Here is a 12,378-nt window from a genome sequence, read left to right on the forward strand (position 1 = left end):
TGACGTACGGCAACCCCCTGTATGAGTGATCTCCAAAACATTCTGTGCTCAATAGCCCTGCTCAGTACTTGAAAACTCAAGCCTGTGGTTTCGTTTTGGGAGTCAATCTATCTCGTATTTGGATTGTAGCCCAGTGTGGAGGTGGAGGTGGTCCAAGAGCTGCCCCACATCACTAACACTTTCCTGTGTGGCCATCGGATGGAGAGAGTTCTACCTCTCACAGATCAGGTCATGTGGCTTTACGAACCTCCCGTACATCATAAGCATTGAGCAGGAGGTTGGCCTCAATGGCCTTTACAGGCACCTTCCAAGTGTAAACTATTCTCTGATTCTGGAACAAATTCCACACACCAGAACTTCTTAAGAAAACAGCAAAGTTCGTCTTTAAGTGAAAATATAAATTTTATTTTTTTAAAACAATAGCTGCCAGCAGTTTGCTGGTATATCTGTAAAAGATATTCCAGAAAAGTGAAAAGATAAGCATATTATAATATGTCATATTGAGACTTCAGATCTCTTGATACAAAAACCAAATTAACTGTCCTGCCCATTCTGGGAAATTTGCACCGCTTCCCCCCCCCCCCCAATAAAAGGGTTAAGTAGGAATTTGACTGTATCTAAATAATTGTGGTTTCATTACGGGACAAGATCTTCTTCCATTAGTCACAGCTGATTGGAAGTGGTTGTTTTTCTCATAAAGCAGCGATTCCACATTGTCTTTGCTGCCAAGGAGCATTTTGACTAAAGAAACATTTCATGGGGAAAAAAATCAGACTTTTTCTTGCACATGGGAGGTCTCTAACTTAAGGATTCTACATGGACAGGCTGCTTGTACTGCTCTATAGTGGAAGGTCTAATTATCCTGCCCAGAGGATCTCCTGCATCACCCCACTGTGTGTTCAGATTTTTCAACATGAATTGGAATCTTCATCTCTGCTTTGAAATATGCCAAGGGCTTAAAGCAGTCAACCTTTGACTCTCCGTGATGCCTTTTCTAGCTGCCAATGTCAATAGCAGCCAGCTGCTAAAGCAGGAGTGCGCCAAAGGCAACCCTCCAGATGTTGGGCTACAACTCCCACCAGCCCTAGATAGCAGAGCTTGGGGGCTGAGAGTTGCAACCCAACAACCCCTGGGGTGGGGGCGCTTTGCCCGCCCTTGAATTAAAGGCCTACAAACAAGGGGCCATTGGGCAGCAGCCATAGGTACTACCTAAGAAGCCACCCTCTCTTTGTGGGCTGACCCTATAAAGTATGGCCTACTTGATAAAGAGGCACAGATTCTATTCACAGAATGTGTCAGAGGTGGGAAAGGTAACATTTCTGCAGCCACTGCGCACAAACTCCATCAGGGATGGGGAACATGTATTCCTCCAGAGATTGGTTGGATGACAATTCCCACTGGCCCTAAGTTGGATATCCAGTGGAAAAGGACAATGGGAGAGTGAGTTTGACAACATCTGGAAGGCCATAACTTCCTCAGAGGTGTCACATACAGTGGTCTGTTTATGGAACAGGTTTCAAATTAAAAATATTCTAACAACAACTTGGCCCTTCTTGATCATGAATGCTCAGTTTACAACAGCGTTCTTCCTGCCGAACAAAACTAGCTTTACAAATGGGCAGTCCTGCTAGGCACTGTTGCTATGCTTTTTCTGCTTGGTACATTACGTTCTACTCTACTACTCTTCTGTACCTGTTTTCTGACCATAACATAAATTAATCAAAGGGGAAGGGGAGGTATTCTCTGAAATATAAATGAGGTTCCTTTGATATTCTCTTTTGACCTCACAATGGGTAAAGAGGACAAAAGCGAGCAATGACTCTTTGTCCGTGTTAGGAGGGCACAAACAAGAGTTCCAGGGCCAGCTCAGCATTTTGAATGTCTCGGGCAATGGGCAAAGGCTGTTTTTTAAAGAACAGCTAGCAGACATCAGCGAACCTTTGGTACAAATCTGCAGCCCTTCCTACCAATCCCACTTGCCTGGCCAACGGCAAGTTATGATGGGATGGTCAAGAGTTCCTCAGCCCTATTATAGGGGGAGTTCTGGGTAAGCCTCTTTGAAAGGAACACGAACTGAACAAAGTGTACAGGAAATAAAAATGAGCCATATCATTGTTTGTATTTTGTACAGGAAATATTCCAGGTGCTTAGTGTCTAAATAGGCAAATCTATTTGCTTCTGCTCCGAGCAGCTGCCTCTCCGTCTTATGGCACAACCAAGTGTAAAAACATTATGTGCACATAATTTCAAAGACACATATTTTTAGGTCCCAGGACTGGCTCCATGAGAATCCTCAGAATACCTTGTTCTAAGATTAAGCTCCATAGTGACAACTGTAATGAAGACGGAAAGGATCCCCTTTGGAGTAACGAACCCATGATACTGAGTGTAACACGCTTCTTAAGTGTCTTACACTTGTACTGCTGGTTCTCATGAGAGAATCAGAGTTCACGAAGGAAAACCAGCCCTGCTCTTGTGTCGTAGGACAACTGAGAACAAAAGGTTCGATCCAGATTTAGTCTTGAGCAAAGCCAAAGGGTCCTCAGCTAATCATGAAGTCCCATTGATTTTCAGGAAGTTGTGCTAAAGCTGGAACCAGCTCAGAATACTTGAAATTTCGTTATCCATGAAAATCTTAAGAATACATTTTGTAAGGTCAGTTTGGAAGTAGCAAGAAGCAATACCACGATCTGGACTGTGAGCCCTTCAGTGCTTTGCCATAGACCAGTTCCCAAGGCAGTCAAACAGGGGCACAAACTGTACCCGTGTTGGACCTTCCGTGTACTAGTCTAGTAATGGTCCCACCGGCCGCAATTTGCCATATAAGCACAATCCATCTAGAGGTCTTTCAGTCTTCCAGTCACTGTATAAACCCATGGATGCTATAAATGTGAGAAGCTAAACGAAGGCCAGCTAATGGCAATTCTTTAGAACTGCCATGACAAAAGGTGGAGACAGTGGGGAACTGAGTATTTGCCCCCCAGCTCTCTCCTGGTGAACTGAAGAGAAAATGAGACACTGTCTCATCTCTGGCGGCTCTCAAGTCACCCTAAAGCTGATCTACGCCATCCTAATTGGGGCAAGCATTTGGCTCAGCGACGCTCGGGGGACAAATGATCACAGAAAAGATTATTATCAGTTCTTTGTAAAGAAGAATAAGCAGAGCTTGCCCTGTGTTACTTAAAACAGAATTTACAACCAGCTGGCCAGGCTGAATCCTCTCTTTTGACCGATACACTTGAGACATTATCAAATTAAGTACTGTACTTTCAAAGGAAACCTAATTCATAACCTGAACCACTATGGACAACTTTCATATGTCTAATTGGATTTAATAACCAGCCAGGAACATGGGCAACAGGTGGGCATAAGCAGTCACTTATAAATACAGAGGAGGAAGAGATGGGACCATACCCTTTTATTTTCCATATCCCATCCAGTCCTTTGCACTCGTTACCTGACTTTACAACGACTATGCTCAGACAGAACAGTAGATCTGGAAAAATTCTCACTTGAGCGGAGCAACAAACCAGGATTCCTAGCTTGGGGGAAGACACGAAACAAAGGTTTCCTGATTTGTTGAACAGCAATAGAATAAGGAGGATGGAAAGATGCAGGCTGCTGGCTCCAATGCACGGTTCACAATAATTCAGGGTTCTTTTGAGTTTTTTGTTATCACTGCATCCAAAAACAACATGCTCAACTGGACAGGGAGAATTCTGTGCCGCTAAATATTCAACCTGCCATGAGACACAACTGGAAAGTCAACACAGATATTGGCTACCCTCTTCTACCAACATGCTACAGAAACCTAATCTATCATTTTGCTACCTTATTATTAAATGTACACTCCAGCATGGTCAACTGACCCCAAAAGGCAACACGGGCAAAATCAGCAAGAATGTGGAGCAGATTCCAGACGGGTGAAACTAAATTAAGAGGCAAACAGCAAAAACTCTACAAAATGTTTGCCTTTTCAATACTTCCGCCAAAGGTGCAGATTGCTTTAAGCCCATCCTTAGCAACAGCATATGCACCAAATGGATTTTACGAATACTGGAGACGTTAGACCTAGAAATGAGCAAGAAGGCACCACAAAGCCATGTATAACACATACAAAGCCATTAGTAAAGTCACATTTGCATAACTTGACAAAAACCACATAGCGAAAGTACGGAACAGGGGTGGGGTGAATAAACAAGTCTCTATAAAATGGGGTCCCTAATGAGAAAGCTATTGTACAAAAGTATGTCTCCAACTCCAGACATACTTAATTATGAACAGTGTTTGGAAAATTATTCTTGAATCACTGTGCCCAGAATGCCCTAGCTAGCATCACAATAGCTAGAAATCTTGGCAATGATTGTTGAGAAAAGTAACCTTTCTAAGTTGCATTCAAATCTCAGGCTGAGCAAGCATGAGGAGGGTAAGTTTCTTCGCAAGAGAACATAAAGTTGAACTGCAGAACTCTTAAAGGAACAGCATGCCCTTACTTGTAGACAAAGTCAGATAGCTACTGTTCTTATATTTTGTTTAAAAAAGGATAAACGTTGTTGCAAAGGATATAAAAATATGCTGGCAAGACTGATCTTCTTTGGAGTAGTTTCTGATGGCATTTAGAATCAATGAAAAGGTTACTTTGTGCCTCAAAACCTGGACTTTCTTTTTATTCAGAAAAAAAACCCTCAAATTTTGTAACACAACTTTTGCGCTTTTAAATGGCAGCACCGTTCTTTCACGTTGTTATTAGAAAAACCCAGACAACTTCTAACATATAATGATTATGTCATAAAAAAACGACAAGAGCTGGTAAATATGCAACTACTGGTCAAGTCGGAATGAAGATGCTAACAATGGAGGGACTGGCAACTTCATATTCGCCTTACCTGAAAGTAGAGAATCATCATGATGGAATTATGCATGTAGCCCAGTAAGGCAAAGAAGCTGGTTTTGGAAGGTCACTTGCACGTAATTAAAAATAAAATAGCTCTTAGCAAGATTCTGATTTTATCAAAGTGAGACAGAAGTATCTTCAGAATCCAATCGCAGCACTTCAATAACCAGCAACATAAAAGACCAAGTTACATCTGGAACAGAAAGGTGATACTTATCTAACACTGTCGGATAGGTCAGTTTTTGACCAGCAGATACTTCAGAAATAAATCCTATTGACAAGTCTCTTAGTGCCTTAATAAGAAGCCACTTGGTGCTATTGTGCTTCATTATAAAAGAGCCAAAGTCCTATGTATAGGGCGCCCCCAAAGGAGATCTCCAAATTCCCATCCTATCAACTGGAGGGCCACAGCAAAATAGCAAACTTTCACCTCTCACCCTGCAACTTCCAAAGAGCACAGTTGAGACGGAGATCTCCCAATGTCTGTGAACAGTTCTCGATATTTTTATATATATGCATACATGTGCCTTTTCTATTGTGAGTGAAGACCTCTGCAAGACGTTGCCCCAAGTATTTTGCAAGTCTTTCTTGGTGAGGCAGTAAGATATCCTGGTCTACATTTCAGAGAGACCATTACACAGAATGTTTCAGAGTTCTTTGCTCTGGTACATGAAACTGCCTAAAGACCACCCAAGAATACCCAAGCTGTCCTGGATCCGCCACCAAGAAGGGCTTCTACCTGAGAACACCAGGCAGATTTTGAAATCTGAAAGGCCCATTTATAGGATCTGCAATCTGAAGAGGTAACCCTTTCCCTAGGCTGAACCCACTTAGGCAGAGGGGTTGGGGAAGGCTACGGAACCATTTCCCAAAGGAAAGAACATCAAGGAAAGGTTGGCTGAACCCATTTCCCTAACCAGACAGCTTAATATCGAAAAAGTGCTCAAACATACACCTTGTTCCCATCACCTAAAGTGGTCAGTCAAGTGAAATCTTTTTCCCTTGGTTCCCCTGACTATGTGAACCGGGATCCAGACTAAAGCGGTCTGAATCTATAGACCCAGTTCCAGAACTGCTATCTGCAACATTAACCTTATTCTGGGAGGCAAAACGTGTGAGTGGCATAAAATTTGTTTGCATTATTTAAAAGAAAGTACGGTAACTGGTGTATGTGTCACGTAACACTGAATAACTGCAAGTACAAGCAAAGTAAATCACTATTGTAAAAAGGGCCAAAAAGGGAGCAGTCTGTTAAAAGAAGCTTTTTGTTACACATGTGTGTGAAATGCTGCTTATTTCGTGAGTCTCTTCGCTACATCGCTGTATGCTATTTCAATCTCTTTGTCTCCTGGACAAGTGTTGGTAAATTCATCCCGGCTGTAGGCATTACTCAGGTATCTCCAGATCCCGGTCATTGTCTTGGGAATATCGAAGTTTCGATACTTTTTGGCTACAACCTAGAAACAAAATAAAACCAAAAAAAATATGAATAATTGCTTCTGCTTAGAAAAGAAAAGAGCCATGTGGCCCTTTACACCATCTGAAGGTAAGAGTGAATGACACTTCTATTAAACCACTAAAATCTCTGACAGAGGTAACCTTACAATTCTGCATGAATCTTCGTCAGGCTGGCCATTACAGAACTAAGGGTCATGCAGAAAAAAGACCGAAGTTCCAAAATATACGGCCAGATGTGCAAGCCATATTGCTTGTTTAAAGCAAATTTCAAAAACAGGTTACACTAAATTGGTAGATTGTCAGCCTGGAGGCAGGCAGTGCATCACGGCCTCTCCCAATTTGAAGAGACCCTTGTCCAGCAGGCCGAGGCAAAGAGGAAGTCACATAAGCAGCAAAACCAGGGAGCCGGACAGGGGACAGACTGGGTTTGTCCTCAGTGTGGAAGGGACTGTCACTCTCGAATTGGCCTTCTCAGCCACACTAGGCGCTGTTCCAAGCCCTCCATACAGAGCACGCTACCATAGTCTTTCGAGACTGAAGGATGCCTAACTAGGTTTCAGATTTTCTATACGCATATGTATGGCCTCCCTGACCTCAAACCACCTATCTTCTTGGTCTAAGATGAGTTCATAGGGATCACCACAAAACAAAGTATGTTTTTTTGCTTCAGAAATATCTTTGTCATACATGCAAATTTAAATGCACTGAATTAAATGTTATTTAATCAGGGAGTAGTCTTAATATATACTAGCCAAATCTTTCCTTTCCATGCACCCTTGTCTCTGTATAATGAAGATGGGCAAGTTTATATCAAGTGGAAATTTGTAAGTGCACAGTGTTTTCATAACACACTATCTAAACTGTTCTTTACTACAGATGGTTGCCACTCTCAGCTTGAGACTCAAACACCAATCATACACAGACGCATGTCTGAAATGGCCCTCAAGCAGAGGTTTGCTTACCTTGACAATATGCAGCTTGGGCAACAAGTTGCAATCTGCTAGTGTCATCTCATCACCATCCAGAAATTTGCGAGTGGAAACGGTGACGTCCTCCATGCTGTTTTCATCAATCTCGTCAGGGAGAGGTGTGTTCAGGTAATCATCCAACTTCTGCAGAGTCTTCAGCAGGCCCCTCTCCAAGGCTAGGAGGAAAGAAGTGGCTGGATTAGCCAACAGAAATGAGAAAAGGAAAGCCAGCAAGGCTGAACAAAGAGACCTTGGAAAAGTGGTTGTTGGTTTTTTGGACTACAACTCCCAGAATCCCCAAGCAATTTGATGGCCATGCTGTCTGTCTGGGGATTCTGGTAACTGTAGTTCAAAAACAAACATGTCCAAGCCCTGAGAATACACCAATCAACTTCCGACTTGCATACCAGTGAGACCAGTTCTATGAACAAAATTCATTCATAGCCGCCCCGAGTAGACGTTGTCTAGAGGGGCGGGGTAAAAATCGAATAAATAAATAAAATAAATAAATAAATAAATAAATAAATACACAAGGGAGGGAGACTGGATGGTACCTGACGCCTGTCACATCAACCTCGACAAGATGTAGGTGTTTGCTCACAGGCAGCCCCAATTATGATGGAACACCCTCAAGTAACTACCAAGGTATACTCAACAGACGTGAAAAGGGTGAGCACCAGTTCTACTGCTGCTGTTTATTTGGATTTTAAAGGTTTTTTTGCTTTAATTGTTTTTATTGGTAAGGACATACAGCTGACTCTTACTGCAATCCTGATCAACACTTATTGATCCTTTAACAATGTAGGGGACTTTAAATGAATGAAATTCTGAATTCACACCAATTTTGAGAATTAGTACCACTCTCCCATCCACAAACACACAAACAAACAACCTAATGTTCCAGGAAACAGACTATCAATTCTTCTGGCTTCACCATCACATTCTCAAGTCACTTTACCACCCTTAGATCTATTCAGCTGGGTAAAAGCACAAAACATTTATAACTTTTCATTTGGGGGGATTTCTAAAAGACCTTCACAGTCCCTGAAATAAAGCACTAGAAGACTAAGCTATACAAATAAATTTCTAGCATTTTGATACCACTTTCATTGCCTGGCTCCAGAAGACTGGAATTTATAGTTTGGCAAATCAGATTTTTCTACTCCAAACGCCAGGATTCTGGAGGAGGAACCACCTAGCAGCGAATACTCTTAACATAACAGTGCAAATCTACTTTGTTCTCTGCTTGTGCTCCATAACTGTTGCATATATGGCTCGCAACACTGAGTGTAATCATGAATCAAGAATCTTTACATCGTGGATCAAGACGTCATATTAGTTTCCAAAGAGGAATCGTACAACAGCAGAGGGCAGTATTGGTCAACACGCCTCTCCGTGCAGTTCACTATTAAGTGGCTTACATTGTCTAAGATGGAGGACTGAAAGATTCTAACCTTCGAGCTCTCTGTGAGAGTCTATGGGCTATCCTGGGTGAAATCTAACACCACTGCATCACCTGAAGAGACCCACTTCTTCATCTGCAGCATCTCTCCTCCATTACATCCTGAAACACTATACAGATTAACGAGGGTTCAAGATTCAGCCTTCCTTCTCACATTTGCTTTTCCTCCCTCCACCCACTTTGAACCACAGACATTATTCTAAAAGCTTGCACAGTATGTGCCTTAGCACACCCTTTTGTACCTTTCTGGTTGATCTAACAGAGGCATCACATCAGTATGGATTTTCTTGCTATCCCTGCTCCACCTTTTCACGAGAGAGAAGCAGCTTTGGCTGCCAGTTTTCCTGTCCTGTGTAAGGAATGCAGGATCCGGAGACTTATTTACATAACCCAGGGCTAAGAGGATAAAGCAAGGGTCCTCTCGCACATTCCAAGCCACAACTTCTAAACTTTGGAGTGGCCTGGGTGTTGACAAGCAGTAATTAGGGCTTGGGGTTGTTTAAAGGCCGTCAGGACTTTTGTTGTTTCTGCAGGATAAGCAAATAATCTGAACCCACTTTAAGATGTTTACTACTTTAACTCAACTTTTGCAAGCAGTACAAAAGGTGAACAACTGTGGGGTCAAGAACATTCTTCAAGATGGATTCTTGTTAACACATGATTACACTCGATGTTACAAGCCAAATTCAGCAAGAATGGCATCCTTTAGCCTGGAACAAGAACTATGAGTTATTCTGGGGGATTCTTCTCTTCAACAGTCTCCCATCTACTGTCTCTCTTAGCTGCAGTAGCGTATTTACCAATTTGCAACCAAGCTGACAAGAACCTTGATGTCAAGGCTGTAGCTGCAACCCACCTCCAATGATCTCCTTGTGTATTCAGGGTGTTGAATACACAATTCCTCTGTGTTGTGCAAAACTCATTTTCAAGCACACACACCCTTTGCAATTCAAAAAGAATAAACTCCCATGAACATGCATGCTTGGCCTTCAGAAATAACCCAGATGGTCAAATCCACCCCCAAGCTATGATGCAGAGGCTACAGATATATGGGAGAAGACAGAGACAAAGTGAATAGATGCTGTGACTCAGAACACGAAATGGTAATAAGAAAACACCCCCCAGGAAGAACGCAGTTATCAATATTGTTCTTCTACAGTGAGCTGCTGTGTGACATTCCTGTGGCAAAAGGTCACTTAGCAACCATGGGTCGCTGATATACAAGCGCAAACCACAATCCAGGTTTTACAGGTCTGTGCATCCAAATGAATTGTCATTTCGAGACTCTAAAGAGCAGTATGTTTTCCACACAAGAAGCATGCAGACCATTTGGAGAAAATGTCAAACAGCAGCTAATCTAGCCAATTAAATCTTAGCAGGAGACCCTTTTTAAAAAAAAACAAAACCAACTAACACATTCTTACATTTAAAAAAATAGCTTTGTCTGATCCAGTCTTAAAAGCTGGTCCAGGAAATTCAGAAGTTAACAAAGCAAGAACAGATACACAAAGGATAAACTCTGCCACAAAGGATGGGGAATACTGATTCTGGGTATTTAGAAGCATTTTTAAGGAGTACATTTTTCATGTGTCATTGAGAGGAAGGTGACAGGAACATAAATCTGTGTAAACTATTGTCTTAAGTAATAAAGAGATGTCATTACAAAAGCAGGCTTTCAGAAATACAGACATGATCAATGACTACAACCTAAAATCTGCTACTGGATAAAATCATAGATTCCCAATGTAGAAATTGATCAGTGGCCAGCTAATGGTCAGAAATCCAGGAAACATTTATCCTGAGGAAACCAAGTGGTCATGGTTGCTAGTTAGTTTTAAACTCCATCGTTAATTTATCCTTCTTTTCTTAGGAACGTTTTGAGTTATACAAGTCTAAATGAAAGAACCAATTCAAATGTTACCAAGTTCACCTAATTAACATGCAAATTTTTATTTTTAGCATGGTGCATGATGCCTTTAGGTTATATACACAGTGACACCCAGATATGCAGCCATATTATTTTGCTGCAGGGATTTTTTTTAAAAGGAGCCTTTTGAAACCTCAAAGACAGAAAGATTTATTGCGGCCAAACCTTTTGTGAAGGCCTATCTTTGGTTGGCAGATGTACACAGGGAGAAAGTTATAAACAGAGAGGCCAAATGATCATGAAATATATTCAACCACTCAGCCGTGTACATAGATGGCATGTGTTTGCGTGTGTGTATTTTATGCCTTCACACTTGCTGTTTCAATTTTTTTCTATTATATCCACAGATGCACTAAATGAATGTAACATTTTATACACCAAAGGGGTTCTCGTCCACAGGAGACATCCAATGGTCTCTAAAAGGAGCCACAAAGCACTGCTCACGCACGTAAAGATTCTAGAAAATATGAATCCTGTAGAGAGCTGGGCTTTGATTAGAAGGCCTGGGTCTCTGTGTATCTGGCACATCAACAGAATCTTTCTGTATCTGTATATGCTCAAGATGACTTATAAAACTGCAGTCTCTCTTCTGGCTTCGACTGATAAGACAGTCTATTAACATCTGGAAGGTGACAGCCTCCCCACTCCTAGCTTAATGCTTATTCTCTGCCCCCCACCTTCCCCTTGCAGGACTGCAAACGCAGCAGGTGGAAGCCAGCATGCATGACCTGGATCAGCGGAGAGTGTAAGAAAAAAGTTCCTTGTGCTTTGTTTCTCTTTGCAGCAGCAATAAGGCTTTAGGGCTTTATTGCACATTGGAAAGTTATAGGCAGTGGCCACCACGAGGTCCTCCAGATGTTGCCTTTCTTTAAACCCATCAGCTGGAATCATGGGGAAAGCAGCCCAGTAACATCTAGAGAGTCATAAGTTGCCCATTCCTGATGAGACAAACACTGTCTGCTTGGGTGAGAGGCGCCACTTAACTGCTCTACATGAGATACTGTCCTCCTCTACCAAGGTGACTAGGGAGAAACACCTAGAAAACAGTCCTAATGCAAATTTATGCACAAGAGGAAAGACCAGCTTCCCCACCTTCATTTGTTTCGGGTTTGGAATTCTTGATAAATGCCGAAAATTTGGCAAAGATGTCCATTCCAGCGGTGTTTGATTCTGGATGCTTGGCTGAAAGCTTTGAATACCTAAAGAAGAATACATATTTAATTTAATACACAATTTCAGTAACAGCATGGCACCTCACAAGATATAGGAGACATCCCATTTAATAACTTTTGGAGCTATTTAATTCTGTTGTCACAAGAGGCATACATTTCCCTCTAGCTTACAGTAACCCTAGCTGTGTAAATTAAATTTTCTAAGAAATGATGAACTTGCCCATTCCCCTTTCTAGGGAATCTCCCCTCTCTTTCCCAGCCAGACATTTTTTAAAAATAGAAATTAGGTTTTTCCAACCCCTTTGCCTCTAGACCAGTGTTTCCCAACCTTGGGTCCTCAAATGTAGCCTTAGCTATTATCTCTGGAAGCATTGCTCTCCTGCGTGAACCCAGTGAAATTGTCTGTTCATTCACAGTGTCAGCAGTCATCTGATTTCTGCCAAAGCAAGTAGTGACTGATGACATTAGAGGAAGAGTGCTGTGTCTTAGAAATGCCA

The 12,378-nt window shown here is 41.9% G+C and overlaps 1 protein-coding gene across 2 annotated transcripts in view; it reads right to left on the reverse strand.

The window, feature by feature from the left end:
- Nucleotides 1–383: 383 nt before the first annotated feature.
- CLIC4 (chloride intracellular channel 4) overlaps nt 384–12,378 on the reverse strand; it is a 55,506-nt gene continuing 43,511 nt past the window's right edge. For both annotated transcript variants that reach the window (XM_020803240.3, XM_020803242.3), the window contains exons 4-6: nt 11,802–11,908; nt 7,315–7,496; nt 384–6,351 (exon numbers count right to left, since the gene is read on the reverse strand). In XM_020803240.3, the coding sequence (XP_020658899.3) occupies nt 6,187–6,351; nt 7,315–7,496; nt 11,802–11,908 (454 nt within the window). In that variant the 3' untranslated portion in view covers nt 384–6,186. The remainder of the gene's footprint in view (nt 6,352–7,314; nt 7,497–11,801; nt 11,909–12,378) is intronic.

The sequence above is a fragment of the Pogona vitticeps genome, chromosome 9 (assembly GCF_051106095.1).
Source record: "Pogona vitticeps strain Pit_001003342236 chromosome 9, PviZW2.1, whole genome shotgun sequence".
NCBI classification, from domain to species: domain Eukaryota; kingdom Metazoa; phylum Chordata; class Lepidosauria; order Squamata; family Agamidae; genus Pogona; species Pogona vitticeps.